Source organism: Amblyraja radiata, chromosome 18 (genome assembly GCF_010909765.2).
Source record: "Amblyraja radiata isolate CabotCenter1 chromosome 18, sAmbRad1.1.pri, whole genome shotgun sequence".
NCBI lineage: Eukaryota > Metazoa > Chordata > Chondrichthyes > Rajiformes > Rajidae > Amblyraja > Amblyraja radiata.
The window spans coordinates 22,613,778-22,640,006 of NC_045973.1; the positions used below are offsets into that span (position 1 = coordinate 22,613,778).

General features: G+C 42.1%; 1 protein-coding gene across 1 annotated transcript in view; it reads left to right on the forward strand.

Annotated features, from left to right (window-relative positions):
* Nucleotides 1-26,229, forward strand: part of dnah1 (dynein axonemal heavy chain 1) — a 223,664-nt gene that overhangs the window by 169,649 nt on the left and 27,786 nt on the right. The window contains exons 56-64 of the mRNA XM_033036813.1: nucleotides 2,320-2,487; nucleotides 9,035-9,226; nucleotides 10,523-10,654; nucleotides 12,014-12,139; nucleotides 16,211-16,330; nucleotides 18,902-19,051; nucleotides 21,661-21,821; nucleotides 22,989-23,214; nucleotides 24,514-24,709. Of these exons, the coding sequence (XP_032892704.1) occupies nucleotides 2,320-2,487; nucleotides 9,035-9,226; nucleotides 10,523-10,654; nucleotides 12,014-12,139; nucleotides 16,211-16,330; nucleotides 18,902-19,051; nucleotides 21,661-21,821; nucleotides 22,989-23,214; nucleotides 24,514-24,709 (1,471 nt within the window). The remainder of the gene's footprint in view (nucleotides 1-2,319; nucleotides 2,488-9,034; nucleotides 9,227-10,522; nucleotides 10,655-12,013; nucleotides 12,140-16,210; nucleotides 16,331-18,901; nucleotides 19,052-21,660; nucleotides 21,822-22,988; nucleotides 23,215-24,513; nucleotides 24,710-26,229) is intronic.

Here is a 26,229-nt window from a genome sequence, read left to right on the forward strand (position 1 = left end):
ATTTCAGGCATCGTGCAGGCCACCAAACTCAATTTCACAGCATTTCAGGCAGAGTGCAGGCCACCAAACTCAATTTCACAGCATTTCAGGCAGAGTGCAGGCCACCAAACTCAATTTCACAGCATTTCAGGCAGAGTGCAGGCCACCAAACTCCATTTCATAGCATTTCAGGCAGAGTGCAGGCCACCAAACTCAATTTCACAGCATTTCAGGCAGAGTGCAGGCCACCAAACTCAATTTCATAGCATTTCTGGCAGTGTGCAGGCCACCAAACTCAATTTCACAGCATTTCAGGCAAAGTGCAGGCCACCAAACTCAATTTCACAGCATTTCAAGCACAGTGCAGGCCGAATTGCTAAACAACTCATTGCATTGTCATTAAGGGCTAACAAATCATTTATTGCAAATACACTGCAGACTCACGGTTCAGTTGATTCACAGCTTAGAATCACAGTTGTGGACTCTCCCTCGCGATCTTCCAGAGTGACTGACTCACGTCCAGTCATGCGGGGTGTTATAGTCCTTCACACCTCCCTACCTCCGGAAGGGGAGTTTTACCTTCATCGTGGTGATTGACGGGCAAGAGAACCAATCAGCTGATCTCAAGATTTTTTAAACACTCATAACTTTTTTAGCTTTCATTAATCCGAAAAATCCTCGGGGCTGCCTCAGCGGAGGAGGACTGTGAGTAAGATGGCCAATATGCGATATATGGTAGCATTTTTTCTGAAATCAATGTACAGCGCAGACAGGAAGAGATCAAGATAAAACTTTTAGTTATATAGATATTTACATTGGTAGTTCCCTCTTGTTTGCTTCACTGCCAGTTAGTCCAAGTGGTAGCCAAGGCAGTCCAATCCTTAGTGGGCTATCAAGGTCCAGAGTTGCACACATTCAGCCCTCATGGCCATCTGTCACTGCATCCAATATCAACAAAAGCATGGTTGATATTCTGAATCAAACACCACCTTCCTATTCATCCTCTTGATTTAGTTAATGTCCAGAAATCTATCAATGCCTGTTTTGAATGAAATCAATTACAGTCTCACAACCTATCAGGCGAGAGGATTATAAAGAATCATGCTTTCTATGTGAAGATTTTTTTTTTACCTAATTTCAAGTTGAAATGGCCTACCCCTTATTCTGAAAATGTGACCACTTGCTGTAGATTCCTCAACCAGGGAAAGTAACCATCCTATTGTGTCCTGGAAGAAACTTGTGCGTTTCAATTAGGTCATCTCATTTGGTTCATCATAGGTTAACCTATGATGTGCGTTTGTCGGCACTGGGCCTGTACTCGCTGGAGTTTAGAAGAATGGGGAGGGAACCTTATTGAAACATACAGAATAGTGAAAAGCTTGGATAGAGTGGATGTGGAGAGGATGTTTCCACTAGTGGGAGAGTCTAAGACTAGAGGTCATAGCCCCAGAATTAAAGGACATTCCTTTAGGAAGGAGATGAGGAGAAATTTATTTAGTCAGAGGGTGGTGAATTATGGAATTCTTTGGAATTTTGTGGAAGCCAAGACAGTGAATATTTTTAAGGCTGAGATAGATTCTTGATTAGTACAGGTGTCAGAGGTTATGGGGAGAAGGCAGGAGAATGGGGCTAGGAGGGAGAGATACATCAGACATAATTGAATGGCAGAGTAGACTTGATGGGCCGAATGGCCTAATTCTACTCCTATTCCTTATTACCTTATCTCGTATCCTTTTAAACTTTGCAAAACAGTAGTGCTGACACAATCACATATGTTCTCCCAGCCATCAAAGACCATTGTAATGAATCTTGTTGCACACCCACAATAGCAAGCATATCCTTTTTTTAGGTAAGAAGAGACGGAAATTGTTTCACCAAGACCTTGTATGTTCTCTGACCCACAATGTCATTCTCTGCTTTATTTATCTGATACTTGTTTTTTCTTCACTACCCTCAATGACTTTCTGCTACTGGTTCATCCACTTTTACCTATGGTCTATGACTCTAGGTGACTATTTTCCTTCAGGCTTTTACCTTTCCATGCCAGTTCTAATCACAAAAGGCAACTGAGAACAAGAGGAGAGAAACATTAAAGAGGAAACTGCATAAGTACAAGAGGGAAAAAGAAAGGTTAAGGTTATGCTGCCATTTTATTTTGATATAAAGTGGAAGGAGACTTGTGTGGAAATGATTTAGACCTTGGGTCACCTGTATATTCATTGTCATTATTTAATTTTCAGTTTCTGTAGCATTGCCACTAAATTCTGCCACTAAATAATAATACATGTCTCCAGCAAATTCCAACCCCCTAAGCTTTTATACTTTTTTCTAATTTTCCAGGACAACATTCCCGATTCAATTATCAAAGCAATCCAACCATACATTGACAGTGAGGACTTCATGCCTGCTTCTATTGCCAAGGTTTCAAAAGCTTGTACTTCGATTTGTCAGTGGGTTCGTGCCATGTACAAATACCACTTCATTGCCAAAGCTGTGGAACCTAAAAGGGTAAGCACCATCTCTTATTACCATTCAACTTTCTTTCAAAAATATTTCAAACAGATTTGATTATAAACTGATCGTGCATTATGGTTTATTTTGTTATTTTTTGTCTTCTCCTTATCACTCCTTTCTTTCCTCTTGTCCCAAAGGCACTATCCACTTCATCAGATTCAGGTTTTGTTGGGATGTGCTGCCTAATGGTGCAATGAGATAGTCAGGGTTTAGTTCATATGATGCAGTTTTTAGTTAAATCCAGTTCTTTCACATTCATTGCTTCTGAATAGTCATCAAATCATTGCCTGATTTTGTTTCGCTTCTAAATATGGTATGATTGAATATAGTTGCAGCATTCCAAAGTTAGGTCTAGCCAAACCAGGTAACAGTAAATGTAAAAAAATCCAGTAATTCAGTGATCTATATCATGCAGTAAACACATTGAACAGTACATTTATTAACTGAGCATTAGACCACTATGAATAGTGCAGCGTTCACATTCTTTCCTCAGTGCATTGCTGATCAATGAGAGCATTATGGCAGTGCTGAATGAGGCTATCCAAGAGGGTTTGGTCAGTGAGGCCAGGGGCGGAAATGCCGGGGGGGGGGGGGGAGGGGGGGCAGAGGGACAGGCCCCCCCCCCCCCCCGTTTTGAGAGGTGGGGGACGACCCCCCCCCCCCCCATTTTTTGTAATCCGAATTTTAAAACTTGGTGAAATCTCCGCTCTCCGCGAGACAGTGGGGGTGGGACTGCTGATCGAGGGAGGGTGCCAATTGGATGAGAGCAGGCAGTGGGGCATGATGATTCAGCGCGATGATTGGAAGAGGGAGGTGTCGGTCAGAAACGGAAATAGGGGGGTGGGACTGAGGATAGAGCACAGTGATTGGAGGAGGGAGACGTCCTGGTGGAGCAATGATCATCGAGCGGAGCTTGAATTGCAAGACCAGGTCATAGCATCACAAGCAAAAAACACTCTCGGCAACCCTTGACACAGACCTGTGCCTCATCCGCAGCCAGGATCGATCCCGGGTCTCCGGCGCTGCAATCGCTGCCGAACCGTCACTGGACCATTCCCGTCCCCACCTGAGTGCCACACCCCCCCACGCCCGGGGGTGACCAGAGACGTCGGGAGCGGTGCCCACAGGCCCACACCAGCGCAGAGAAGCAGCGTTATATCTAGCTCAACTCTGCCTGACCCACCAGGTTAACCTACAGCCCTGCCTGGACTTATGAGAACGACGGCCCAGACTTACGGCCAGCGCGGAGAAGCAGCACTAGCTTCACGGCTCCAGACTGATGTCCCAGTCAGTCCAGGCAGGGCTGTAGGTTAACCCGGCGAGACAGGCGGAGTTGAGCTTGATTTAGCGTTAGATTGAGTTGAAATTACCCTCCACAGGGCCCACGGCTGAAGTCTCCGAAACCTTGCGTGTGTGTGAGAAATTGTGTCCCCCTAATGTTTTGATAGCGATTTCCGTGCCTGAATGTGGCTATATATAAGGAAGAAGAAAGGGGGAAACACTGATGGCATTATAGCTTAGGACACACAATAGTCAGTAGGAAATAGAAGAGCAGATATGAAGGTAGATTGCAGAAAGGTATAAAAGTAGTAGGGCTATAACAGTATAAGATTTTAACCTTTTCAATATTGATTGGGATTCCCTGAGTGCAAGTTTCTCAGATGGAATAGAATTTGAGCTAAACCTGTTTTTTAATAAATTTGATGGTGAGGTCTCTGCCCATCCTCCCCCCTCAATTCCCCTGGTCCACTTCCTCTGCCCTTTCTTTGTCGCACCTGACCATCAAGACTGAGCAAGTGAGGAAAGAGGTGAACAAACTATGCCCAGGCAAAGTCGCGGGTCCCGATGGTGTCAGCCCTAGAGTACTCAAGGTATGTGCCAGCCAGTTGTGCGGAGTACTCCAGCATATCTTCAACCTGAGCCTGGAGATGGTTCCTGTGATGTGGAAGACATCCTACCTGGTTCCTGTACCAAAGAGGACGCGTCCCAGCTCCTCCAATGACTACAGACCTGTGGCGCTGACATCACACGTCATGAAGTCCCTGGAGAGGCTGGTGCTCACGCACCTGCAACCACTTGTTAAACCCTACCTGGACCCCCTGCAGTTTGCTTACCAAACAAAGATGGGGGTTGAGGACGCCATCATCCACCTTCTCCATCATTTCTGTGCTCATCTGGATAAGCCAGGAAGGACTGTGAGAGTCATGTTTTTTTTTTACTTCTTCAGTACTGCACTGCTAGGGAGCAAACTGACGATGATGAGGGTGGACACTCCATTGGTGTCCTGGATCACCAACTACCTGACTGGACGACCACAATATGTCAGGCTACAGAACTGTGTCTCGGACATGGTAGTGGACATGAGCAACACAGGGGCCCCACAGGGGACAGTCCTCCCTCCCTTCCTGTTCACCATCTACACCTCGGACTTCAGATATAACTCGGACTCCTGCCACCTGCAGAAATTTTCAGATTACTCTGCAATTGTGGGCTGCATCGGTGAGGGAAGGAAGCTGAATACAAAGGTGTAGTCAACGACTGTTGAGTGGTGTGGGCTGAATCACGTGCAGTTCAACACCAACAAGACTGGGGAGTTAGTGGTGGACTTTAGGAGGACCGGAACATCTCTGTCCCCTGTCTCCATCAATGGTGTGGATGTGCAGTTTACCAGGGTGTACAAATACCTTGGAGTGTACCTGGATAATAAACTGGAATGGTCCAGGAACACTGAGGCCCTATACAAGAAGGGACAGAGCCGGCTGTACTTTTGGAGAAGGCTCCGCTCCTTCAATGTCTGCCGTAAGATGCTGCAGATGTTCTACCAATCGGTGGTAGCCAGTGCTAACTTCGTCGCTGTCATGTGCTGGGGCAGCAGGGCGAAGGCCCGGAAGGCAATAGGATTAACAAACTAATCAAGAAGGCTGGCTCCGTCCTGGGGGCGGAGTTGGATTCATGGGAGGTAGTCGTAGAGGGGAGGATGCTCCTCAAACTGCAAAACATCTTGGACAATACAGTTCACCCCCTCCTTGACATACTGGTCAACCTGAGGAGTACCTTCAGCAACAGACAAGTTCTAAGATGAAATACAGAACGCCACAGGCATTTTCCCTGTGGCTATCAAACTGTACAACTCCTCCCCCTTCTGTCGTGAGGGAGACTGATTCCCGTCCCCATCAACCCCCCCCCCCCTCCCCCCTCCCACCACCACCCCAATGGGTACCGTTGTTGCACTAATTAAAAAAAACACAAACTGGAAGTGGACAAGATGAGAGTTTTAGTAAGTATAGATTTTGCTCAAACAGTCTGTGAGCCATAGCGCTGCAGCCGACAGCTCTTTGTTTAAATTCCCACGCACTAAGCTGACAGCGCTCTGTTTAAACCTTTCTGCATCAAACCTGCAGGGCTGTATGTATCGATTAACACGCCAAGTCTGTAGTGCTGTGTGTATTGATTTGTGCGGCAAGTCTGTAGCGCTGTGTATTGCTTTACGGCCAGTCTGCGGCTGATAGCATTTTGTTTCCGGGGTGGGGGGGGGGGGGGGGGGGGGGAGTTATAGTTTGCCGTTGGTTATAGTTTGAATTTGGGAGCAGCGCTATTGGCCAGGACCTACCGGGCGGTTATTTCAACAGCTGATTTCTTACCTGTATAAAGGCAGGCACCAGTAAGCCAGAGGTTAGTTTATGTACGAGAGGGGTTTATTGATGGGCTGAGACGCCGATGGAGGCAGAGAGAGAGAGAGAGAGAGAGAGAGAGAGAGAGAGAGAGAGATGTGCTGCTGTAAACCGGACTCCGTGCATACCAAGACAAGTATTGTTTTTGTTCTCTCTTGCCAATAAAACTGATTTGTAACTAAACAGACGAGTGAGCCTCTTTCTGTTCCACTAGTCAGATCCTTGAACATGTTACTTTGTGACATTTGGCGAAGTCCCTCAGGAACTGACAAATAAAATAGAAAATGTTTGGTAAAAAGAAATAACAAACGATATGGCGCTGGTGCAGGCCAAGCACCCCCGCAACAAGATGCTGTCCTCGGTGCAGGGGAGCCCGCAGCAGGCCGTGCTGCAGGTGGGACCAAGAACCTCGCGTCTTCAAGCCTCTCTGATGCTTTTTATGGTTCACGAGGGAGAAGTTTGTTGTAAATTTCACTCGAATGGATCAACACTGGCATCTGCAGGATTTGATCGACTCGTATCGTTTTGGAATATATATGGCAACTGCGATAATTATGCTATATTGGAAGGTCACAATGGAGCAGTGATGGAATTGCATTATAACACAGATGGCAGCATGCTTTTTCCAGCATAAACAGACAAGTGAACCTTTTTCTGTTCTACTAAGATCTGTTCCCTTGTAACAGTGGTCTGATTACTAAGTTTACAAATTACACAAAAATTGGAGTTGCAATAGCAGAGTAGGTAGTGGGAAAGTACGGTGGAATGGTGCCAGATGAAATTTAATTCAGACAAGCGTGATGTAATGCACTATGTGAATTGAAATTCTGGCAGGACGTATAAGAATAAATGGTAGGAGCATTGATGCACAATGGGACCTTTGGCTGCAAGTTCACAGATCATTGAAAGTTGGGGCACAGATGAATAGGATAGTGAAGAAAGCAATGATCTTTATTGGCCAAGGCACTGTGTATAAGATTTGGAATATCATGTTGCAACTGTACAAAACATTGGTTGGACTGCACCCTGAGAACTGTGTCCATTTTTGGTTGCATCATTATAAGAATAATGTTGGAGCAATAGTTCAAGTTCAAGTTCAAGTTTATTGTCATGTGTCCCTGATAGGACAATGGCGCTGGTCTTGCTTTGCTTCAGCACACAGAACATAATAGGCATTGACTACAAAACACATGAATAAATAAACTGATAAAGTGCAAATAACAAATAATGGGTTATAATGTTCAGAGTTTTGTCAGAGCCAGGTTTAATAGCCTGATGGCTGTGGGGAAGTAGCTATTCCTCAACCTGGTCGTTGCAGTCTTCAGGCTCCTGTACCTTCTACCTGAAGGTAGCACGGAGATGAGTGTGTGGCCAGGATGGTGTGGGTCTTTGATGATACTGCCAGCCTTTTTGAGGCAGCGACTTCGATAAATCCCCTCGATGGAAGGAAGGTCAGAGCCGATGATGGACTGGGCAGTGTTTACTACTTTTTGAAGTCTCTTCCTCTCCAGGACGCTCAAGTTGCCGAACCAAGCCACGATGCAACCGGTCAGCATGCTCTCTACTGTGCACCTGTAGAAGTTAGAGAGAGTCCTCCTTGACAAACCGACTCTCCGTAATCTTCTCAGGAAGTAGAGGCGCTGATGTGCTTTCTTGATAATTGCATCAGTGTTCTCGAACCAGGAAAGATCTTCAGAGATGTGCACGCCCTGGAATTTGAAGCTCTTGACCCTTTCAACCATTGACCCGTTGATATAAACGGGACTGTGGGTCCCCATCCTACTCCTTCCAAAGTCCACAATCAGTTCCTTGGTTTTGCTGGTGTTGAGGGCCAGGTTATTGTGCTGGCACCATATGGACAGTTGCTCACTCTCTTCTATACTCGGACTCATCCCATCAGTGATACGTCCCACGACAGTGGTGTCGTCAGCGAACTTGATGATGGAGTTCGCACTATGACCGGCTACGCAGTCATGAGTATAGAGTGAGTACAGCAGGGGGCTGAGCATGCAGTCTTGAGGTGCTCCCGTGCTGATTGCTATCGAGTCTGACACATTTCCACCAAGACGAACAGACTGTGGTCTGTGGATGAGGAAGTCGAGGATCCAATTGCAGAGGGATGCGCAGAAACCCAGTTCTGCGAGTTTGGTAACCAGCTTGGAGGGTTATAGAAGAATGCAATTGTAATTCACGAGGCTATTGCCTGAAGTGGAAGGCTGTAGTTACAAGGAGAGATTGGAAAGGCTGGGTTTATTCTCAATGTAAAGTAGAGGACTGAGGGTTGACTTTATTTTGAAAATTATGAGGGGCATAGATAAGATAGAGAGTCAATCTTTTTTGCCACCAAGAATGTGATGTCAAGAACTAGTAGACACAAATTGAAGGTGAAAGGGGAGAAATTTAAAGATTTGAGGTGTACGTTTTTCCACACAGAGGGAGGTAGTTACCTGGAATGAGTGTCAGAGGTGATGGTAGAGACAGATACAATTACAATGTTTAAAAGGAATTTGGATTTATATCGGAAAGGCATAAAGGGATACCAGCCTAATGCAGGCAAATGGATTAATATAGATAGACATCACAGTCGGCAAGGACTAGATGAGTCATATAAGTATCTATTTTTGTACTTTCTGATTTTCTGATTCAATGAAGAGCCTTAATGATAAAAGCTTAAATTTCTGACTTAAATGATCCTTAAACCAAAAAGTTGTGAAAGTCATTTTTGTGGGAATAAAGATGAAATTATGTTGTTATTCTCTATATAATATATGGGATTATGCACATTATATACTATACTAAATATGTAATTCTGAAGCATATTGTTTCAGTAACAGCTTTAGAATAAATGTATTTGCTTTTTCGTAATACAGCATGCCCTCCGTGAAGCTCAGGAAGATCTGGCTGTGACTCAAAAGATCTTAGAAAAAGCAAAGAACCAACTGGATGAAGTGGAACTTGGGATAGCTGCTCTTGAATCTAAGTACAGGGATTGTGTAGCAAAGAAGGTTGAACTTGAAAATAAATGTGACCAGTGTGAGCAGAGGCTAATCAGAGCTGACAAGGTAAATGCGTTATTTTCCATTTTACACCCACTATTTGTGTGAGCTGCTGACTCTAAACCAGTTTTCAACTGCTTGAAATGTAAAATAATTATCTGTACACTGTGTAAACATTGCAATACATCGCATGCAATATCCAAATTTTGATTCCCACTCCACACAATTACCGTAATAATTTCAAATAACCTTCTTTGGTCACCTTATTTGCATTTTCCTTAGCGACAGTTTATCGTAAGATATAACGAAGATTGCTTGTGTAAGCTGACAAATGAAAATCTATCTTATTCTCAATCTTTCCCTCTTTCTCTTATTCTCTCACCACTGATTGCTTGCCAAACATCAAATTCTGAATAATATTACACTGTAAAACTAAGTCAGATTCTCTACTTGTTCTGATTCGATTCCTCTCACAGGACAGTTGAACCAATCTACCCAGAATCTCAAAATCCTGAACTCAATTGCTTACCCCACATCCTCTTCTTCACACTTATTTCCTTCTCCAATACTGGCTTCCGCTGCTTCAATTTCAGTACTGCTTCACAGGCGAAACTTCCATCCATCAAAGGACAAAATAAATTCCAGCCATGTTTTATCGTGTCGAAGTTTAATATCATAGACTTTATGAGCAAAACATCATTACTTGTCTCTTGATAAAGAAATTCGTGTTAGATTCATTGAATCATTTCTGCAAAATTCTTAATAATAAATAATAAAATTCTGTTATCCCATAATTATTTAAATTCCAATGTTTTATTTGTTCCCAATACTAACATATATATTGTAAAATATTTATTTTCATTAAATGACAGAAAGTATCACGGAAAGTATATTTTTCTAAGAATGGAAATGTCAAAGACTAGAGGACATATCTTTACCGTGAGAGGGGTAGACTTTAAAGGAGATGTGTGGGGCTAGTTTTTTACAGTGGCGAGTGCCTGGAGCATGCTGCCTTGGATAGTAGTGGAGGCAGATGCAATAGTAGCATTTAAGAAGCTTTTAAAGAGGCGCATGGATATGCAGGGAATTGAGGGTTATGGAACACATGCAGCCAGAGATTAGTTTAACTTGGCATCATGTTTGGCACTGACATTGTTGGCAAAAGAGCCTGTTTCTGTGCTGTACCGTTTTATGTTCTAACTCTCTTCAGATCTTTTGTAAGCCTCTAGTATACACCATTCTTTGCAATACTGAAAAATAATTTTTTTTTAAATTCTAATATCTACACAATTTACAAAGACAAATAGAAGAAATTATGGCTTTTAAATTTAAGGTTTAACTATATTTTTTGTTTATTCATAGCTAATAAATGGATTGTCTGATGAGAAAATTCGCTGGCAAGAAACTGTCCAGAATCTGGACAACATGATCATTAATGTAGCTGGGGATGTGCTCATTTCAGGAGGGTTTGTAGCTTATCTGGGTCCTTTCACGGTGAGTGTTACAGAGCCTTTCAGTTCACTTCAGACAAAATCTGCCTTTTACTCCAGTGCGTAGGAAAGATTCCTTTACGTCATTTCAACTCAACACATTGCATCAGACTCGCCTTTTCAACTTGTAACTTCTACAGTCTCAAAATTTGAATATTTGTCCCTTTTTGTATGTGTGGGTCATGCATAAAAATGTTTACATACCTTAACACCGTTCATGTGGAATATTCGTCTATCATGAAATAGGACAGGGCCAATCCAAGTGCTATTCACCACATCACACCAAACATTTTCCTGATCATTCATGCACCTAATTATACCATTAAATAACTGTCAATATTTCTCCTAATATTTACTTAACTTTCAGAGGCAGCGAGAGAATATTAAGTATCTTACATTTATAGGGATCACTCTTTTTTGTTTATTCATAGCTAATAAACAATGAAGCAATCACAGTTGCTTCATTATATTGCCTCAGGGGGTTAAGACTTCCCATGTTTGATGAACTTGCAGTTAAAGTAGAAGCAAATCACCCTACTTGTGAATTAAAAGGATATTCGTTGACATTCCGATACCTGACGGGGGCAACATTAGAACTCAATGCAGGCTGATTAAACACTTTTTGACGTCCACAGAGTGTCACAATTGACAGTAGGTGGTTTTGCTGCTGGTGAGCAGAAATGAGCAGCTAGATCATGAAATGTATTGCTGCATTGTTCAATGTTTCTGTGAGTTTTGTGGGTAGTGTGTTAGCCTCCTCCTACCACACCATTCTAATCTTAGGGTCTTAAAGGTTTTCACCACCTTAATTCACTACAGCCTCTTACTTCACTGCTGCTATCATTATCTATTGTTGCTGTGCGATTCTAATGGGGAGCATGCCTTTAAGGGCTAATGCCCATCTAGAATTGGTGATCAGAAAATTGTTTACAGATATACTAAATGGAGAAAGATCCCTTCAGAAACCATACGGGCCGTGGCTTAATGGATGTTTTGGGGGCAAACTACCCTAATAATTTTTGTAAGATGTCTTTGTGAATTTTCTGTTTGTAGGGACCCTGATTGGGCATTAACATTAAGCACAGTGCTCATTTAACACATCAAATCATGTTAAAATTTAATTTCTCGGCATAGATTTTGTATCACCTTACGATCATACAGAATAATAGAAGAATGCATATTAGGATTGAAAGAAGTATATAATTTTTATCACATTGTAGGATTTTAATCTTAGAAATGCACACACACACTTGTTTAAATTGAGGTTGTAATACATTACAGTATGGTAGCTTCCAGTGTAAGTTAGTCTTATCAGCTCATTTGAGTTGACCTTGCCATGACCACATTGCAATTGATTCTGTAGGGAGAATATCGTGCAGCAATGAATGATGAATGGCTACATAAGCTTCTTACACTTGGTGTTCCACACACAAAAGAATGCAGTCTGACTTCAACATTAGGAGAACCTGTGAACATAAGGTCCTGGCAGGTGGGTTCTATTCACTATTTTAATTTGACCATAGTTTTAGTCAGAGAGCTTGCTTGTTATATTTGACATTTTGCTAACAGGTTGATGCACCTCAACAGCAAGCATATAAAATGTGGCAAATATATTTAGGAAAATGTTCCAAACCACACACTTTACCCAGACTGTTAACAGCAAGCGTATATTGCGCTCCCCGAATATGAGAAGTTAAAGGGTGAGATCACTCTAGTCTGTGATCGACTGGGTGGAGGGGTAGGGATCTGCTTATCTATGAATGAACTACAAAGGACAAACCCTACCTGCTCCCGCATCCTACATATCATTCTTCTTCATTTCTGGTCAAGGAATGAGCGTTCACGTCGCGGCCCTGTTTTCACCAATCTTTCCACCACCACGCACAAGAAGCACAAGAAGCGCAAGACCGACACCATTGTATGCAGATGCCGAGAAGTGTGTTTCTAATCTTGTGTGTGGACTCGATAAGAAGATCATTTCTGCCCGCTACAACATGAACCCATCACCAGTCACATCTTCCCATATCCATGCCTTTCTGCTTTCTGCGATGCCATCTTCTTCGTTCACCCAACCCTCTCAGACCATCCCTCCCCATCTCTAAGCACTTACCACTGCAACAATAGGAAGTCCAACACCTGCTCCTACACCTAGTCCCTCAGCTCGATCCAAACAACCCTTCCTGGTGAGGTAGATATTTAAGGACCTGTCCCACTGCGGCGACCTAATTTGCGAGTTTAGAAGAGTTTGTTCTCGACTCAAACTTGCAGCATGGATGACACGTGGTCCTAGGAGGCCACTGGAACTCTCCTTCATGCTCCAGGGAAGTTCCTGCATACTCGTGGCCTCAGTTTGGTCGAGGAAAAATTTTCATCATGCCGAAAATTTTTCCGCGAATAGAAATTGGTCGGCATGATTCTTTTGAACTCGTAATGCAGTGGAGTGGGGTCGCTATGTAGTTATAGGCAGTCGAGGGTAGCCGTAGGCAATCTCCTTTGCTGATCGGGCATTTTAATTGGCTCATTGGAGTTTTCAGGACCAAGGAAAACCGACCGGTAATGTTAAATGCCCGCTAAACTTTATTAAAAGTTGTCTGGCTTCCTAAAAGTGTCTCCACTCCTTCTCCCCTCCCCCCTCTCACCCCTCCGCGCTCTCTAAAGGACTTGCCGTACATTGTGGCAGCCGTCTTTTACCTTCCTGTTCATCGCGGGTGTGAATTTCAGACAGCACTCCCCTGCTTTCCCTGGCCCCCGCATTTGCGATGTGTTTGTGTGTGTGTGTGTGTGTGTGTTGATGGTCAATCCAGTTCGCGTGTTTCATCGCTGACGGTCGATCCAGCTCGAGGTTTTTCAGGCGAGTGCCCTCGAGCTGGATCGAAGACAGTCGCTGAAAAGTCGCGTTAGTGGGACAGGCCCTTTACCTTCATCATCTTCAACCTCGACTATTGCGTTCAGTGCTCACGTGATTGCCTCCCCTACGTCAGCAGGACCATACACAGACTAGGTGATCTCTTTGCCTATCACCCGCACTCTATTGATTATGACAATCATGAGCTCACAAGCCATTTAAATTCCCATCCACAAGTGTCCTTCATTGCCAGGCTGAGGCCAAATGCAACATAATGTCCCTGGGAAATGAACGTCCAATGTTGTGAACATTCAACTTTGCAATTTCAGCCGAACTGCACCTCCTCTGTTCCTTTCTCTCTAGCAAATCTGCATGGGTCCACTCACACACATACTTCTTTCCTTCACCACCAAACCCTTATTATCCAGTTTACTTCCCCACTCCCAGAAGGTTCCAACTGCTTATCCATCACCATTCAATCAATTGGGTTCCCTATTCATACCCCTGCTGTAGCCATCTGCCATTTTTCCGTTCTCTGGTTCCACATATCACCATCCTTCCTTATTAGATTCCACAATCAACAACCCCTTATTCCCACCATTTATAACCTGCTAGCCTCTGGCACTATCTCCCCCACCCCCTCCCCCACTCCCCAACTTTTTGGCTCAATCGGTCCATCAACCCTTCCTCACCTGGATCCACGCATCACTTGCTAATTCCTGCCTCACCCCACCCCATCACCTCTTTACAGCAGTTATATCTCCTCTACAGTCTCAGTCCTGATGCAGTCTAAACCCAAAATGCTGACAGTGCTTTGCTTCCATGGACACTGCCTCATGGCTGAGTTCCTCCAGCAGCTCTTTTTTTTTTTATCCGAACAGTAATCAATGCTTGGTAGTGGTTAAGGGATGAATGTTGGTAAATGACTAGTTTGTAATCAGATTTCTCCACGAATAAGGTAGTAATTTTATAGAATAACTAGACCAAGTGCAGACCCGTTGGGTCTGATCCCCCAACGCAGCCGTTCCCTACCCGTAGCCCCCACGGGAGACGTGGTACTCCAACTCAAGCGGCTCAGGAATCAGCAGTGCGGCTGTTTTTAAATGGCGTCTTTGAGGCGAGATGCGGGCGCCAGCAGCCGTTATGGTTGCTGGCCAGCAGGAGGCGACAAAATGAGTGAGTGGGGGGAGAAAGATTTTATTTAAAATGTGTACATAAGCACGACGAAATTTAATGAGGAGTGGATACTTGGAATGAAAAGTGAAATCTCTACCGAAATGGGAATAAACTCGGCGTTTCTGGGTCTGACGTTGGCGTAGCAACGAATCAAAGGCTGGCAGCCACAAGTTAGAAACACACACAGCCAGCCAGCCAGACACACACAGAGTTTTAATATTATATAGATAGATAGAACAAAATGTGTGTAGGAGGCCAGCCTCCAGAGCTGGAATTAAAGTTTTAAGTTATGAAGAAAAGTTCCTTCACTTGCCATTCAGGGCAATGTTTTTAATATTTTGAACTGTATGTTGCAAAGCCTACCTGAAGCGTCGCTGAAAATCTGTCGCTGCGGGTGTGCGCGATTTTGGCGCCGTTTAGAGGGGGGCGGGTTTAAAACGCGATTTACTCTAGGCTGTTCCAATCTAAGATGTTCAGCCTAGTTAATTATTAACGAAAAATCGCTGGAAGACCCTGTCGCAAAAGCTATTATTAGTTTTAAAGGCCTCGTATAATAGTTGTAGTAGTTTAAAAATCAATCTCTAAATCCGCGACCACCGGCAGCTGTCAGGGTCGCATAGAGCAAATAATAGAAGTTAGGCTGCTTATTTTTACATTAAAAAGGGCTTCTTAAGATCCCTTTATACAAAGTTTAATATTGCGAGTAGCTCATTTTGGGCCCATTATATCCCGCAGTATTTTTCTGGGCATTTGAGGGCACAAATCTACCGCAATGTGAACGTTCTAAACCAGCGCGTTCACAGGATCCCACTAGAAAGCTGATTTAAATGGACTTTAATTTACAGCAATTGAACACTAAATTCCTTCCATTTGGCCTATAAATTAATGTAAATGAGATTTAAAAATCATGTTTTATTGTGAATTATTTATGAATATTATTTGGACACTTAGGCTATTTAAAAATGTTAATCATTTATTAAGAAATGGATAGATGTTTAGATCTAGTAATTGAAGTTTGAAATTAGCTACACTTGGGTAATTAACTAATTATATGCTTTAATTTCAGGTCATCCAAGTAAGATTATTTTATATTTGTTTCAGAATGGTTCAATCTACGATAACTGAAAATTTCATTCAGTTCTCTTAATTTTTAAGAAGGTTATGGGCTTTTGACTGCACACGATCACAGCTTTTTTGTTATGTCCATAGAAAATCAATAGGGAACAAGATGCTAATTTCCGAGTATGAAAATGGCCATAACTTTTTAAATACTTGAGATATGAAAGTGAATTAGGTGTCAAATTAAACTTCTTTTTATGCTTTATCTGATGGGATAAATTACAGACTTGATTTTTTAAATCTCAAAATTTTGTAACATTGCTACTGTATGCTCTCCATCTGTTTTATCTTCCATGACCTTCTGTATGAAAGATAATTCTCTTGATGTAACTCCCGAATAGCATCGTTCTAATTTTTTTTTAATGTTATATCCTCATTTCAAATTAACCAATATTTGTTAACAGACATTCTGTTTCATAGATTTCAGGTCTTCCCAAAGATGCATTATCTGTTGAGAATGGAATAATTGCGCAATATACTCAACGATGGCCGCTGTTCATTGATCCACAAGGTCAAGCAAATAAATGGATTAAAAATTTGGTACGGGTAATCTGTATCACATTGGACACTCGTGTTTGAAAAACTTGACAACTCGCAATTGTAAAGACTAAACAGCTTTGTATGGTATGAGGAATATAAAATATGAAACATATCACTGTACAAATGATTAAGAAGGAACTGCAGATGCTGGAACAAACAAAGGTAGACAAAAATGCTGGAGAAACTCAGCAGGTGAGGCAGCATCTATGGAGCGATGGAATGGGTGACGTTTCGGGTCGAGACCCTTCTTCAGACTGATGAGGGGATGGGGGGGGCGGGAAGAAGCAAGGAAGAGGCGGAGACAGTGATCTGTGGGAGAGCTGGGAAGGGGAGGGGAAAGAGGGAGAAAGCAAGGACTACCTGAAATTGGAGAAGTCAATGTTCATACTGCTGGGGTGTAAACTACCCAAGCGAAATATGAGGTGCTGCTCCTCCAATTTACGGTGGGACTCACTCTGGTCATGGAGGGGGCCCAGGACAGAAAGGTCGGATTTGGAATGGGAGGGGGAGTTGAAGTGCTGAGCCATTGGGAGATCAAGTTGGTTATTGCGAACGGAGGTGTTGGGCGAAGCGATCGCCAAGCCTACGCTTAGTCTCACCGATGTAGAGCAGCTGACACCTAGAACAGCGGATGCAATAGATGAGGTTGGAGGAGGTGCAGGTGAACCTCTGCCACACCTGGAAAAACTGCTTGGGTCCTTGAATGGAGTCAAAGGGGGAGGTAAAGCGACAAGTGTGGCATTTCCTGCGGTTGCAAGGGAAAGTAACGGGAGGGGGTGGTTTGGGTGGGAAGGGAAGAATTGACCAGGGAGTTACGGAGGGAGCGGTCTCTGCGGAAAGCCGACAGGGGAGGAGATGGGAAGATGTGGCCAGTGGTGGGATCCCATTGGAGGTGGCGAATATGTTGGAGGATTTTCTGTTGTATGTGACGGCTGGCAGGGTGGAAGGTGAGGGCAAGCAGAACTCTGCCCTTGTCATGAGTGGGGGGGGGAAGGGGAGTGAGAGCAGCATTACGGGGTATAGAAGAGACCCTGGTGAGTGCCTCATCTATAGTCGAAGAGGGGAACCCCCGTCCCCTGAAGAATTAGGACATCTCCGATGCCCTGGTTTGGAACACCTCACCCTGGGTGCAGATGCGGCGTGGACTTGGGAGTAGGGGATGGAGTCCTTACAGGAGGCATGGTGGGTAGAAGTGTAGTCCAGATAGCCATGGGAGTCAGTGGGTTTATAGTAGATGTTGGTCAGAAGTATGTTGCCTGCGATGGAGATAGTGAGGTCTAGAAATGGTAGGGAGATGTCGGAAATGGTCCAGGTGAATTTAAGTGCCAGATGGAAGTTCGTGGTGAAATGGATGAAGTCAGTGAGTACTGCACGGGTGCACCAATGCAGTTAATGTAGTGGAGGTAGAGTTTGGGGATAGGGCCACTGTATGCCTTGAACAAGGATTGTTCGACCTACCCTACAAAGAGGCAGGCATAGCTGGGGCCCATGCGCGTACCCATAGCTCCGCCTTGGATTTTGAAATGAACTCACTGATGTTGATACCGTTACCTGCCAACCAAATTTCGTTTGAACCTCATGTGAGGTTCAAATGACAAATAAATGGTATTGTATTGTAATACTTTGAGAATTTTACACTGCAGTATTCTATTATCCAGTGACATTGGATAATGCTCAATGCCAATTATTTGAGCTTGAAATACCTTTTCTTAAAAGTGTTACGGATGTGATTTTAATTTAATTTATAGATACACAATCTAGACCATAGAATCAATGCTAATCTGAAGATGACACTAAGCCAATAGACATGGTCCCTATCTTAGCTGATCCCAGATGGTTTACGAGAAGTGAGCTTACTTTCCAGACAGTTGGAAAAGTCCATCTCTTCTCCTTCTCATGTTTGGTGACAGCATTTCACTGCTGAAAATCATTGAAGTCATCCATTATTAACACCCACTGTCTGGATTTATAAATGAACAATACCACATTTAATGATGGATCAGAAGGAAACTCACACTCTTGTACAGAAATAAAATATGGCTGAGACTCGAATTCGGAAATAAAGACAGAAAATGATGGAATAACTTAATAAGTCAAGCAGCATGCATCGAGAGAAACAATATTATTCTTTCAGAATATCCTTGCACAAAGATCAGGGGTTTACAGATATCTGCAGAGCATGGTGAATTATGGGCAATGTCTCCAGGAGAATAGATAAGATTGAGAGTATAATATTGCAGGTGTGCATTCAGTCACACAACCGCACAAATAAAACTGGCAGTGTGTGTCGGAAGGAATTCTGAAGAAGGGTTCAGACCCAAAATGTCACATATTCCTTTTCTCCAGAGATGCTGCCAGACCCACTGAGTTACTCCTGCATTTTGTGTATAAAACTGAGTGCTTTTATTATGGTACACTATGAGCAATCTTAAATTAAGATCTCAAATCACACCATGGGAAGTTATGAAATTGAATTTGATTCATCCAACTCTCTCTCAAAGAGTGGAATCTTCCACCCAGAAAGTGAAGAACTAATCTAATCAGTTTGATTGATCTTCTTGTCCTCTTCAGGAACGAGACCAAGGACTAGATATTTTCAAGATGTCTGATCGTGACTTCTTGCGGAGTCTTGAGAATGCCATTCGTTTTGGAAAGCCTTGTCTTTTGGAGAATGTGAGGGAAGAACTGGATCCAGCCCTGGAACCCATACTATTGAAAATGGTAAAGTAGTAGACACATATTGGCTGTAATATTTTTATTATATTACTAAAAGTCTGATCTTGACCACTTCCTGTTGTTCTGTATATTGATTTTAGAGAAAAAGTGCCACTTATGGCTGTGATTTTTGGCCATCTTACTCAGAGTCTCCCTGCGCTGCGCAGGACAAGAGGATTTTTCCCATCGATGAAAAATAAAAGAGTTATTAGTGTTTTAAAAAATGTTGAGATTCTCTCTCCTGAAGGCCACGCCCCTTCCGGAGGGCTATAAAACCCGGACGTGTTGAGTGCATCAGTCAGTCTCTGCAAGATGGGGGAGCGAGAGGGACACGTCCCTCAGTCTGAGCTGTGAATAACACTGAACATGTGTCTACTAAACTGTGAGTGGTTTTACTGACCTGTCAGTGCCCTTAATGTGGTTTGAAAATATAGTTTGCAAATGCTAAAGCTGTGTTGCCTTTGGTTTGGAAATGCTAAAGCTGTGTTGCCTTTGGTTTGGAAATGCTAAAGCTGTGTTGCCTTTGGTTTGGAAATGCGAAAGCTCTGTTGCCTTTGGTTTGGAAATGCTAAAGCTGTGTTGCCTTTGGTTAGGAAATGCTTAAGCTGTGTTGCCTTTGGTTTGGAAATGCTAAAGCTGCGTTGCCTTTGGTTTGGAAATGCTAAAGCTGCGTTGCCTTTGGTTTGGAAATCCTAAAGCTGTGTTGCCTAATTAAAGTTGCCTTGCCTAATTAAAGTTGCCTTGCCTTCTATATAATTAAAAGTCTAATCTTAGTCTCTCAGTCTCTGGCTCAGTCTCTGCAAGATGGAGGAGGGACCGGTCACGACTCGCGGTCTATAGTGGTCTTGCACCCTGCTTGAAATGGTATGAAACTGCACTTGAATTTGGTGGCCTTGCACCCTGCTTGAAGTGGTAAGAAACTGCACTTGAATTTGGTGATGCTGGGACCCAATGGGTCCCACTTAGTCTAGTAATTTGACTATATGTCTCTAGCACATATAGTCCCTAGCACACAGACCCACATTCACCAGATGCACATACTCAGGAAGTCGTCCACTGCAACTATTAGTTTCTCATTCACAATTAATAGAAAATTATGATCTGCACCCTGATGATGCAATGTTGAGGTGGTTAAGTCAGCAGATCAGAAGTCCAGTGGCTTGGGCCAACAGTTTGGAGACGTGTTTAAATCCCATTATAGCGCTTGTACAATTTAGACATGTCATCAATGTGTAAGTTTATGAAAAATCTCCGGTCAAAACTACCAAATTGTCTTTAAAAACCCATCAGGTTCACTAATGGCTTTCAATGAAGGAAATCAGGTCTCCTTACCTATCTAGTCTTTGTGCCATTTTAGAATGAGAATATGATTCATTTTTTTAATGACAAGCTGTTTGGATGTATCAAATTGTTTTACTTAAGCAGGAAAAGGATAAAATCTGATGGAACAAACAGCCTTAATTCAGGTACTGAATTTAGACATGCCAAAATTGACCATAACCCAGTTGATTTTGCAAAGACTTTCTTTCAATATTCTGAGACTTGTTGAAATATCTGACAGATTATTCAAGCAACAACCTGACATTATTGTACTTGCATAATCGTACCTTACAGGCAATGAGCCTGATTCCTCCATCACAATCCCTGGGTTCATCCTGTCCCATCAGCAGGAGAGATGTAACAGAGCTAGGAATGGTTTGGTACACAGAAAGGAAAGAGTTATCCTGGGTCCTGAAAATTGACCAGAACTTATGAACTCTCCTGGAATCAGGCCAAAAATGGGCAAGGAATTTCCTCCTAATTACCATCTTCCTTCTGCACTAATTTGATAAATCAGTCTTCCTCCATGTTGAACAGCACTGTTAAAAAGCGGTGAGAGTATCAAGGTCTATGATTGGGGTACTTCAATACTCATCACCAGGAGTAACTCAATAAACACTTTCATTGCCTGAGCTGCTTGAATCATGATTGACGTCCCATCAATTAATTCCTGCACCAGGATGTGAGTGAGTCAACATGAAGTGTAAATCCACTTGTCCTCATCCTGACCAGTCGTACAAGTGCATCTGTCCATTACAACATTGATACTTATGACACCATACAGAATTCAGGGAGACTGATTCCTATTTTTTTCACCTTGGTTTTTCACACAGAATGATGGGTGCCTGGAACACGCTGCGAGGGGAGGCTGAGACAGATGCGATAGAAGCATTTAAGAGACTTTTAGATAGGCACATGGATATGTAGGCAATGGAGTGATATTGATTACGTGCGGGAAGAAAATATTAGTTTAACCAGGAATCATTTTTGGAACAGACATTATGGGCCGAAGGGCCTGTTCCTGTACTGTACTGTACTGTTCCTTGTCTGATCTTCCACATGTGGTGTTGCATAACAGTTGTGTTAAGTAGGATAGACTCAAAACAGATCTGGCAGTGCAAAATTAAATATCCATGACCTTTATGGACCATAAGCAACTGCCGAAACCTACAAAATCTTAATCTAAAATCCATATGATATCATGCCAATAAATGTCAAAAGCAAACATATGACAAATGTTTATGTATAAGTTATGTGGATGTAACCATACCAAATAATATATTTCTGTTTTCCAGACCTTTAAGCAACAAGGGAGCACAGTTATAAAACTGGGAGATGCAATTATCCCTTTTCATGATGATTTTAAAATGTACATTACTACCAAGCTGCCCAATCCTCACTACACTCCTGAGATATCAACAAAGGTCACTCTGATTAATTTCACACTATCTCCAAGGTAAATGTGTACAAAAGCAAAATATAGTTCATTCTGGAAGTCCAAAACTAAAAACTGAAAATCTAGATTAAACAGAAATAGGGAAGAGAGGAGAAAGAAAGAAAAGGCCTGAAGGATGAAAAACAGGAATGATTATATGACAAAATGGATGACAATGCAAATGAAAAAGAGTAGTACATGGGACAAAAGGTCAGACTGAAGGAAATGTTACCGGGGAGAGGCAGAATTATTTGAAATTACATGGTAGAAAACACTGCGATTGCTTGAAAGCAAGTGTGATTCTCTAAAATTGTTGCACTGTATTCAGAAATCTGCAGTGTGCTCAGTTGCAAAACTAGGTACCATTTCTTAAGTTTGCGTTGAACTGGAGTGAGTCATTTTAAGAAGCTGAATACAGAGGAATTTGTGTACTTAAATTAAAATGAATTAAAATGACAAATAATTGGGTCTGTTATAGAGGTGTTCCACATGCACTCAGGACTTGTTCCCCAATGTAGAATAGACTACTTTTTGTGAGCAGTAAATGCAGCATTCTAAATTAAAAGACATACAGGTTAATTGATGTTTCATCTGGGAAAAAAAGTATTTGGGGTTCAAGATGGTAGGAAGGGAGGATGTTTAAAAAAAATTCATGCATTGCACTAGAGGATACTATAGAAAACGGAGTGGATGTTGGTGGAGAAGCAAAAATAAACTAGACCTTAAAGGAGATCTTCCATTAGAAGTGCTGAAAGAGAATGTGAGTGGAGGAAGTGTTTGGTGTGGCAATACACTGGAGGTGACAAAAATTTCAGAGAATGATCGATTGAATAAAATAAATTGGATGGCAGGGCACATTTTACCCTGGATCTGGATCTGAAATGCAGAATATAGATTATAATCAAATCAACTATGATCCTATGAAATGACTAGATTTGAGGTGATATTCCCTCCCTAAGGGATCAATATAAGATAGTGATTTGATTGGTTTGCTGTGTTTGCTAGAAATGACCCATGTCAATTGGTATTTTCTTTCAGTTTGTATATGCTTGTAAGTTTAAATTCTTTGGTCTCCCTATTCAAACAGAAAATACAGAATGTTTCTACCTTTAAGAAACTGACTAATCTAAACTCATTCAGAGGAATCTTAATTTTCTACATCATGTAAACTGTGTTACCATCTTGCAGTGGTCTGGAAGACCAGCTCTTGGGACGTGTTGTGGCACAGGAGCGTCCAGATCTGGAGGATGCAAAAAATCAGCTGATCATCAGCAATGCTAAAATGAGAAGCGAGCTAAAAGAAATAGAGGATCAGATACTTTTACGTCTGAGCACCTCTGAGGGCAATCCTGTCGATGATGTGGAGTTAATCAAAGTCCTTGAGGCTTCTAAAATTAAAGCAGGAGAAATCAAGGTTGGTATCAGTAGTGTTCGCTGATCGTAAGTGGAGTTACATCTCAAATAGTGAGAAATATACTGTATACAGAGAGACGCTGATAACATATTTGACACACTCAAGCACACATATATAACATGCACACAACACCAACCTCCTGAATTTAATGTAATGAATTTACCACAAATTGCAACATTTTGCAACACCCTTTCCATCATCTCCCTTTTTAAGCCACCTTATTGCCAGATCAATGGAATGGAATTCAATTGCAAATTTAGTTTCAACGAATGTGGAAAGGAAATATGGCACGGAAGCTGGACAAATGTTAGAATAGAAGTCGAATAGTATTTTTATGGTAGCGATTGTATATCAATTGTGGAAAAGTATGCTGTTAGAAGTATAGCGAAAGAACTAAGTCAGGGAAAAGCAAATTTTACCAAGCTAGACTGATTAGGCAAAAGTGAACTGGTTCCTTGGTGTTCTATCAGTGTCAGAGTAGTGGGATTAAAGAAGGAAATTCAGGAGTTTTGGAGCAAACCAGAACTGCAAAAACTAGAGCAAACGGGATGACAATATGCATAGACGATAGGATAAGTTAAAGGGAAGCAAGCTTATTTCAGACACCTGGTGCTCAATGCTGCAGGAAACCAAAGAAAGATATAAAAATTGGTGTGAGAATGGTGAGGGGTTAGTGAGGAATGGGGTTGTAAGTTAAAAGTAAAATTAGGAAACTAATTGAAATGCAAAGAAATGGACAAGAGAATCAAAGAAAGTTCAAAGATATGTCTTTGCATACATAAAGACCGCAAGGATAACGAAGAAATGAACTATCATTTTAGGGACCACAAAGGTAACCTCTGAAGATTAAGTTTATTGGTAGGATTTTTGCTGAAAATTCACAAATAGGAGGTAATGGTGGGGTGCGGTTAAGAAAGAAAATGTGAAATATTGGATGGGATGAACATAGCAAGAGAGGAAGTATTATACGGTTTAACATGTTTGAAAGTAAATAAATCACCAGACCGGTACTGAGCATAAGGGAGGAAACTGAGCGGCTCTGATTTTGATTTTCTAATCCTTCCTAGCGAAGCAGGTTAGAGGCCAGGTGGCCTGCTGACATTATACTGTTTAAAAGTGAAGGAAGAGTTAAACAGGGTAATTGTATGACATTTAGTTTATTGTATGCCATTTAGCAGCAGTTTTGAGAGGCTGGTGAAAGTAGTAAATATCCAGGGGACCAAAGGGAAAATTATCTTTCTCTTAGCATACATTTTCTGGGATTCTTCAATACTGAAAATGTAATTTGTTTCTCCACAGATGAAAGTGACAATAGCAGAACAGACAGAGAAGGACATTGATATCACTCGGCTCCAGTATGTCCCTGTTGCTGAAAGGACCCAGATTCTGTTTTTCTGCGTATCCGATTTATCCAATGTGGACCCAATGTATCAGTATTCTTTGGAATGGTTTCTCACCATCTTCATGGCAGGCATTGCAAATTCTGAGCGAGCAGGTATGCCAACCAAGTCAACTCTGCCATTCTGAGTCGTGTTTACTTCAAGCTAATGTAATACTCTTTTCCATTGTTTAATTTCTGTTTGCTGTAATTTAGCTGCTTAACGCGTGACAGACAGTGCTACACATCATGGGTTCCAAGGCAGAGTAGCCAACAATTATTCCTCAATCAGTGCAGTATTATGCTGAAGGCTAAGGTTCCACAGAGTGAAGAACCTAATTTCATGTCTGTTGTTCAAGAACCAAATCGTGGGAGTAATCCTGTCCATATAAATTGAATGTGACTAAGATCTTTGAAAATGAAAGTAGGTGAATTAAATTTGGATTAAACATCAAATAAACTATCTACCCTATTAACACCTCTCATAAACTAATATACTTCCATCAGTTCATTCCTCAGCATCCTCACTCCAAGGAAAACTATCCAAGGTAGTCTATCAAATCTCTCCCTATAACTGAAGTGCTCAAATCTTGGCAACATCCTGGTGAATATTCTCTGCTCTCTCTCCCGTGTACTCGCAGACTTCCTATATTATAGGGTCGATAACAAACAAGGTCAGGCAGCATCTTGATAAGAGAAAGTTAGTGCTTGGTCTGGGACTTCTGATCATTTTTTAAACTTTCATTTGCTGGTAAAAATTTCAGTCAGCCTGTTAATATGAATGAGATAAAACTAGATTTATTGGAAAAAATGAATAGTTTAAGTTTTCTAGCTGCATGTCCTGTAAAACACAAAATTTAAAACCTGGTGGCTCCAGAGTAATTAGGCAACATTCACTACTCCCACACCTGTGTTGCACATGGTGGGTGAAGGTAGAGTCTATCTCAATAACATAGTATTCATTCGTATCCAAGTCCCAAAGAATGGAATCTTTAAAAGAACCAGCTGCATCAAAAAAAAGGAAGAGGGAAAGCAGATCAGAAAAAGCAATCTTTAAATGGTCTTCTAGATAAGGAATATTTGAACGAGTGATGGGAGATTACACGTGCAAGACCATGACTTAACTGTCAATATTTTTCATTCTGACTGCTGCTAATTAGCAATTAGTCACTTTACTGGAAAGATTTAATAGGACCATGAGGGACAATCTTTTCACTCAAAGGGTGGTAGGTATGTGGAAAGAGCTGCCAGTGTTCAGGCAGGTATAATAACAACATTTACAAGACTCTTGGACAGGTACACGGATAGGAAAGGTTTAGAGGGACATGGGCCAATTTAAGGTAATTGGGATTAGCTTAAGAGGGCACCTTGGTTGGACAGAAGGGCCCATTTCCATGCTATATGACTCTGATTCTGAGTTGTGGTCAAGCAAACTTCATTTGGTATTCAGTTTTGGAGTAAGTTTTACAATCCAACATAATGCAGTTCAATCAATCACGAGAAAGGTGTTATGAGTTCAATCTGTATTCTCTACTTACAGTGTAACACCCTATATGCTCCACCAATAAAATTGTTGTCCATGTTGATCCTTCTAACCAAATTCATGTTCCTGTTAATCTCTACTAGGAGTTTATGAC